The sequence below is a fragment of the Chanodichthys erythropterus genome, chromosome 6, assembly GCF_024489055.1.
Source record: "Chanodichthys erythropterus isolate Z2021 chromosome 6, ASM2448905v1, whole genome shotgun sequence".
NCBI lineage: Eukaryota > Metazoa > Chordata > Actinopteri > Cypriniformes > Xenocyprididae > Chanodichthys > Chanodichthys erythropterus.
The window spans coordinates 617,006-625,425 of NC_090226.1; the positions used below are offsets into that span (position 1 = coordinate 617,006).

The window sequence follows — 8,420 nt, forward strand, 5'->3', positions numbered from 1 at the left end:
TTGAAATAATACATATGAGAATGTATTTTTCTATGTTAATAAATTCAAATGCACAAGAATATTTATTATTTCCATCATGATCCTACACAATTTTACAGAATACTGTACATGATTAAGTGGCAAAAACATGAATTGAGTGTCATTTAAACCTGCAACCGCCTTCAGCCATGTTTCCTCGAACATGAAGTACAAAACCAAATCATTTATGATACAATATTGACAGGTTATTTATCAGATCAAGTGCTATTCACGTGGAGGGCATTGATGTTTTCCCGGTTTCACTCCACATCGTTTTTCTCCAGAAAGTCAGTCAGAGTTCCGTTATCCACCGGAATGAGGAGATACTCCACACCGTCTGCGCCCTGACAAAAATAATGCTGTTTTAATAATCACTTCAGTTATGCTGCACATATGAAGGGACAGGCGAGATCTGACCTTCTTGGTTCGGATGAGTTTGTGATCTCTGAACTCGGTGAGCTGCGTGCGCAGCGTGATGTCACTGTTCACCAGGAAAGACTCGCGACAGCGCTGGTAGAAATCCTGGAAAGACAATCCTGAACAAACAAGAAAACAATCACGATTTAATATCCAGGAGCTTGATTATAAATGAACTCGGCGGCAGTGATGATGTTTTACCCGTGTACGCAGGATTGTCCTTGTTCTCCAGCTGAAACTCGGCCAGTAATCTGAAGATTCCCCTGCAAATCACATGGACACAAACATTATATCATACAATACAAAAATGTATAATAGTTTCTGAAACGTTCCTACAAACAATTTATAATGTGATTTGCCATTTTTCTTATTTTTATAATCAATATTGGAATATATTAATTACTAGTGTATGACTGCAAACTTTTCGTACGAATGTCAGTTTCTGCCATTATAACATCAGATTTGTTCCTCACTTTTGCTGCAGCATGAAATCCAACTGTATGTGTTTCATAAATGATTTCTGAAAGTGCTCAAGTGTCGTCACCTGGCGTTGGGCGTGAGCGAGCGCAGCACGTGTGTGAGCGAGCTGAGCGCCAGCGCCCCCGTCTGCTGCACCAGCAGAGAGTTCTCATACGACGTCTCCTCCGTATACGGCAGGTACGTCGTGGTTTCGTACCACAGCCAGTTGAACATGCTCATCTTCGCCTGATCCCAGACTGAAGACAGACCAGGTGTTTGATTACAAACAGGGATTCATGTCTCCATTTATCCACAGTTCTCCATCTACTGGATATTACAAGGCCATTACATCAGTATCTATGGAAGATTGCTTCTGCCACAGAATAAAAAAACTAAATAAAATTTAATAAAGTAATCGCGACTTTTTATCTTACAATCTTGACTTTTTTAAATTTCAGAATCATGATTTTATATCACAATTCTCACTTTATAACTTGAAATTGTGAGGAAAAATCAGAACTGCAAGTTTATTTTTTTCCAATTTTTAACATTATTTCTCGCAAATGGAAGTTTATAATTCTTTTTTTTTACAATTCTGACATTATCTCCCAAAAGCATTTATTTTTCGCAATTCTGAATTTTTTTCTTGTAATTTCAAGTTCATAACTCACAATTCTGAAATGTTCTCACAATTGTGTTTAATTTATATCTCACAATTTTGACATTATTTCAAGCAATTGTACGTTTATTTTTGCAGTTCAGACATTTTTTCCTCGCAACTGCGTTTAATTTATATCTCGCAATTCTAATAATTTCTCACAATTGCACGTTTATATCTCGCAATTCCGCCATTTTTTTCTTGTTATTGCGTTTAATTTATAACTCGTAATTCTGAACTTTTTCCTCAGAATTTCAAGTTTTTTTTTTATTCCGTTTAATTTTAGATTTTAGAATTCTGACGTTATTTCTTGTAATTACAAGTTTATTTTTCCGCAATTCTGATGTTTTTATCTTGCAATTGGAAGTTTATAACTCGTAATTCTGACAATGTTTCTCGCTATTGCGTTTAATTTATATCCCGCGATTCTGATATTTCTCGCAATTACATGTTTAATTTTCACAATTCTGACATTATTTCTCCCAATAGCGTTTATTTTTTCGAAATACTGAAATTTTTTCTAGTAATTAAGTTCATAACTTGCAATTCTGAATTTTTTCTCGCTATTACGTTTAATTTATAGCTCGCAATTCTGACATTATTTCACACAATTACAAGTTTATGTCGCAATTCTTTCTCACAATTGCACGTTTATAACTCTTAATTCTCTTAATTTATAATTCTGGCATTTTTTTCCTCATTATTGCGTTTAATTTATAACTCGTAATTAAAATTTTTTTCCTCAGATTTTCAAGTTTAATTTTCGCAATTCTGACTTTTTTCCTCACAGTTGTGTTTAATTTTATATTTTGGAATTCTGACGTTATTTCTTGTAATCGCAAGTTTATTTTTCCGCAATTCTGATGTTTTTATCTCGCAATTGGAAGTTTATAACTCGTAATTCTGACATTGTTTCTCGCTATTGCGTTTAATTTATATCCCGTGATTCTGATATTTCTCGCAATTACAAGTTTAATTTTCGTAATTCTGAAATTTTCTCTTGTAATTTCAAGTTCATAACTTGCAATTCTGAAATGTTCTCGCTATTGCAAGTTTATGTCGCAATTTTGACAGTTTTTCTCGTTATTGCATTTAATTTATAACTCATAATGACTTATAATGACTTTTTTCCTCATAATTATGTTTAATTTATATTTTGGAATTCTGACATTATTTCTTGTTTCTAAAAAACTAGTGCAAGTTTATTTATATCACGCAATTCTGACAGTATTTCTCACAATTCTGAGTTTATGTCTAAACTTAGAATTGTGAGAATAAAAAGTCCAAATTGCAAAATAAAAAGTTGCAATTACATTTATAATTTATTGTACTCTATGTCAGAAACAAGCTTCCATAGTTATCATCCTAAAGCTGAAGCATGACACTGACTGAGTGGAGCGTTTATGTGGTCGATGGAGGCCAGCAGGTGCATGTTGGGAACCGCCGCCAGCTGCCCCAGTGCCTGCTGGGTCCTGTCGCCCCTCAGCATGGGCCCGTCGATGTTATTGACGATCAGAAAGACGTGATTGCTGGGGTCTGGAACGAGAACACATGACTTACAGCCACTGAAGACCATCAGAGATGAGTTCAGAGAGACGTCACACGCGAGTCGTACCTTCTTTGAGAGTTTTGACGATGAAGTCGACCTGGTCTTCAGGATTACGGAAACTTCCCTCATGTTGGAACACGTCTGCGGTGATGCTGTTTAAGATCTGGAGGATTACAGGAAGATTCAGATGATGACAATCAGATCAAAGCTGTTAGCCAACATTTAAAATGGCATAAACTGACCGATTTGAGGGTCATACTGGGGAAGAAGCCGTTGACCACCACATGATCGTAGTCCGACAGCATGGACGTGCGAAACTTCTCCAGCAGAAGCTTCTTGGAGCCCAAACCGTAGATCAAGATGTTAAAGCCCATGCTGAAATATTACCAGACAAACACCAGATGAGCATGATGTGCACACACACACACACACACACACACACACACACACACACACACACACACACACACACACTCAACTGCAGCTGCAGCATCCACTGCTCGAAGTTCTTCTCATGTTTTGCGTTCAGCTGATTAATTTCTTCTGCAAATCGTGGAGGGTTGTCACTCAGAAGGCTGATCAGAGTTTCCTATAAAACACAATCGAACACCTGCGTCAGACCTCGTACAGATCCCATAATCCTCAGCGGCGGCTCAAGATCACTGACCCGGTCCAGTTTGGGCGTCTGCAGCTTCTGGAGCGTGCGGTCAGACGTCAGCACTTTAGAGCTGCTGTGAGCCTCGAAATATTCCTCCACCAGATCAGACTGAGTGAAGAGAGTCACATTCATGAGCGGAAGAAGACATTTATAGAAGAAGTATTTATACATAAAGAACGTTCATGATACATTTCAGGGTCATCTGAAGGTTAAAGGTCAGGATGAAACGCTCACCTCTGCTTTCTTGCCCTTCTTACTGGGGGTCTTGTAGAGGGCGGCGGCGGATGTGGCCGCAGTGTTTTTACTGGGTGTTTTGGGCTTTGGGGTCTGGTGTTCTTCAGCATCATCATCATCCTCAGAGTTCGAGGGCGAGAAGTCGCTCTCGCTGTCTGACCGCAGGTTCGGAGCTGAACCACAATTACAACAAAACATCAGTCTGTGAGACGCGGGTGACAGGAAATACACACACAAACACAAAACTGAACCAAGACAAACAAATCCAGAATCCAGTAAACAAGACGTCAGATTGAGTCTCTTCTGATTCATGTTCTGCTCTTACTGGGAATGATTCACTAACGCATAGAGTTTCACACCACGGTTAGAGGTTACTGAAGTAAAATGTACTTCTTTTTAAATTAATTATATACCGTTATTAATATCTGAAACACTATTTGTTAGAAAAATGTCTATTTTAGTTGTTAGAGAAGATAGTTTAAAATAAATAGGGAAAATTGAGTTTTTTTTTAAAGATAAATAATTAGATTTCTTTTCATTGTAATATAATATTTTTTACAATAATATTAAACTATGGATCATTTATTATAATCTAATAACTATACACATAATGATTTGTTAATTATAAGACTTATTTGTATGATTGAATGCATAATTTTTTCATTGTAATATAATTTTTTTTACAATAATATGAATAAATTATGAATCATTTATTATAATCTGATAACTATACAAATAATGATTTGTTAATTATAAGACTTATTTTTAAGCTTAAATGCATAATTTTTAGGGTAATTTATGTGCTTTTATTCTGGAATTTAAGGTAAATTTTCTTTGCCAATTTAGTTATTATTCTGTACATTTTTGTTAGTATTTATTTATTTTTGGAAGAAAATAATATTGTATGGCAGCGTTATTATCGTTAACTAAAGCTAATAAAACATTTCTGTTAATAAAAATTAATATTTCTGTTAATAATAAGCTGAAATAAAAAATATTATTAGTTATAATTATATAACTAATAATGCATATGTATCTATATCTATCTATCTATCTATCTATCTATCTATCTATCTATCTATCTATCTATCTACCTATCTATCTATATATATACAGCCATTGACAAAATTAAGAGACCACTCCAAGTTCAGAAATCAATGTTAAGTGGTCTCTTAATTTTTTCCATAGCTGTATATTATAATATATATATATATATATATATATATATATATATATATATATATATATGCATTATTAGTTATATAATAACTAAAATAAAATAAAAATATTAATTTCTTGGCAATAAACTGAAATGAGTTTAAGATGAAGCACAAAAATTAACAAATGTAAATAAATAAAAATTAAAAGTGAAATAAAAATAAATGAAACCTAATTAGCAATATTTAAAAAAATAAAAAGAATAAAAAAAAGAGAAAACAATAAAATTACTAAAAACTAAACTAAACATGACTAACATGAAAACTAAAAATATAAAAATAAAAGCTAATTAAAATGTAATAAACTATAATAAAACTAAAACAAAAAATAAATTAAAGCTGTTGTATTAAAATATTGTATTGCTCTTTATGTATTTTCTCTTTATGTTTCTCATCTTTAATGTCACTGTCATTATGGATTAGTTTTGTTATTTGTCTTCTTATCGTTAAATAAACAAAAATAAACCCCAAACGAACCTGCGAGTCTCTTCCTCAGCCGGTGGGGTGTCGTGGAGATGAACTGCACCTTCTTTCCCTGAGCAGACGTGAGTTTTTCAGTCAATAAAACAAAAAACACATGTTAAAAACCTATAATGTGTTTCAGCTTCACCTTCTGAGGGGTTTTGTTCTGACCGGCTGATCCTGGAGGGACGAACAGAGAAAACGAGAGTCAGTCTTTAAACTGAGAGAGATAAAGAATAAAAACAAACTACAGGATCAGGACAAACTTTTGCTGGACGTCTCCTCGTTGGTGTCGGATGTGCTGAAGGTCACGCTCTTCCCGGGTGTTCGAGCCCATTCTGACGCTGCACAAACACACGACACACTCGTCATCAGTCACACACAAGCTTTTGTGTTAATTGAGTCGATCGATTAGTGTCCACTCACCCATCTGAGCCATTTTATTCCCACGTTTGATGGTCTGAAACGAGAAGACAGCCGATCCAGCCGTGACGGCTGCGTTTTCACTCTCATCTGGGAAATAAACAAGCAATGAGACGAATCATGTACAAATCAATATCTATCAGGATAATTCAGCTGACGGTACATGATCTGTAGTGATGATGTGAATCTTCACCTTGTGATCCAGTGTACAGAACGTCCACATAGTTCTGCTCATCAAACACCTCTTCATCATCATCCTCTTCCTCCTCAGGAGATCTTTTGGATTTCTGAGGGGTTTTCAGGGTCACCAGCGTCTGTACGGATCCATTGGCTGCTTTTATATCTGGAGAGACATATTCATAACATAATGTATGAGACGCTGACAAAATATATATACAAAAATACACACACACACACATATATATATATATATATATATATATATATATATATATATATATATATATATATATATATATATATATATATATATATGTATTTTGTCAGTGTCGCATTATATATACACATATATGTACATATAAGTGTTATTATGGTTAACTTCAAGGGTTAGTTCACCCAAAAATGAAAATAATGTCATTAATTATTCACCCTCATGTCGTTCCACACCCGTAAGACCTTCGTTCATCTTCGGAACACAAATTAAGATATTTTTGATGAAATCCTCCATAGCCAGCAATGACATTTCCTCTCTCAAGATCCATTACTGTACTAAAAACATATTTAAATCAGTTCATGTGAGTACAGTGGTTCAATATTATTATTATAAAGCCACAAGAACACTTTTTGTGCGCTAAAAAAACAAAATAACGACTTATTTAGTGATGGGTGATTTCAAAACACTGCTTCAGGAAGATTCGGAGCGTTATGAATCAGCGTGTCGAATCAGCTGTTCGGAACTCCAAAGTCACGTGATTTCAGCAGTTTGACGTTTTGACACGCGATCCAAATCATGATTCGACACAAAAGATTCATAACGCTCCGAAGCTTGCTGAAGCAGTGTTTTGAAATCAACCATCACTAAATAAATCGTTGTTTTGTTTTTGAAGCACCAAAAATATTCTCGTGGCTTTATAATATTAATATTGAACCACTGTACTCACATGAACTGATTTAAATATGTTTTTAGTACATTAATGGATCTTGAGAGAGGAAATGTTATTGCTCAGGCCTCACTGAGCCATCGGATTTCATCAAAAATATCTTAATTTGCGTTCTGAAGATGAACAAAGGTCTTACGGGTGTGGAACAACATGAGGGTGAATAATTAATGACAGAATTTTCATTTTTTGGTGAACCCTTTAAATAAAAAAATAAAACCATAAAAATAATTTTTTTGTTTAAAGTTTAAATAAAATAAAATATTTAAAAAATCCAAATAAAGTAATTCAAAATATTAATAAAACTACAGTAGTATCTCAATGATACTAAAATAACAAATCTCAGGTAACAAAATACCATGGCATTACCATATATACATATATATATATATATATATACCATAGCACAACTACTACAGTATTATTTTGGTAAGTAAAAACATAAAATAAAAACTGTGTGGTAATTAATAGTTTTTAAAAGTAAAAGCAAGAAGCTGATGGAGTATATAAAGCTTTAGTAAATCACACAAATATCGAGAATGTAAAATGTAAGAGAAACTCTTTTACCTTGTTGTTTCTCAACAATATGATCCAAAACGTCCTGATCAGCCACGAACCGAACCTCTAACGGTTGTTTCTGCGTCATCCTGCTGCTCAGACACTAAACTCCGACATTAAACTGTAATATCTGTCCTACGCAGATGTTTATTAACATTTGTTTCGATAATAACGCTTCATTTTGCGCGATTAGATCTGTTGAAAATGTGAGGTAACGTTACTGCTTTCCGCGCCAATGGAAAGATTTTAACCCACGTGTGACAGGACGAGGGTCACGTCGAGAGTCGCTCCGGCCAATTAGAGTGAGGCTTCATTGTAAACTACACCTCCCATAATTCCTGGGTCGATGTTGTATGTTAAAGGTAGTATTAATTAGTCAGTTTTTTTATTTTTTATTATTTACTCGGGTGAATTAAACTCGTAGGATGGGTTTTTCCTTAAAAATTAAATGTTTGCTTGATTTGAATCTGGAATAAAAATGTAAAACGGCTACATCTCCTAAAATGAATTCTCAAGTCAACGCGAATCGCTGTGATCGGTCCATCCGAAGCAGCGCTGAGAAAAGTAACAGCTATCACGTGACACTCTCAGTTCTCTTTCAACTGTTGTTTTTAATTAAAACGCAGTTGATAATAATCAATCAACAGGT

General features: G+C 34.4%; 1 protein-coding gene across 1 annotated transcript; it reads right to left on the bottom strand.

The window, feature by feature from the left end:
• Positions 1-64: 64 nt before the first annotated feature.
• On the bottom strand, positions 65-8,034 carry orc2 (origin recognition complex, subunit 2). The gene is made up of 16 exons (XM_067387627.1): positions 7,781-8,034; positions 6,289-6,438; positions 6,099-6,185; positions 5,939-6,016; positions 5,821-5,852; positions 5,688-5,745; positions 3,994-4,166; positions 3,769-3,867; positions 3,581-3,690; positions 3,344-3,476; positions 3,168-3,264; positions 2,942-3,088; positions 980-1,151; positions 637-698; positions 436-554; positions 65-362 (listed from the first exon to the last, which is right to left on the bottom strand). Exons 1-16 carry the CDS (start codon positions 7,857-7,859, stop codon positions 279-281), a joined length of 1,680 nt encoding a protein of 559 aa, XP_067243728.1. The 5' UTR covers positions 7,860-8,034; the 3' UTR covers positions 65-278.
• Between the last annotated feature and the right edge of the window lie 386 nt (positions 8,035-8,420).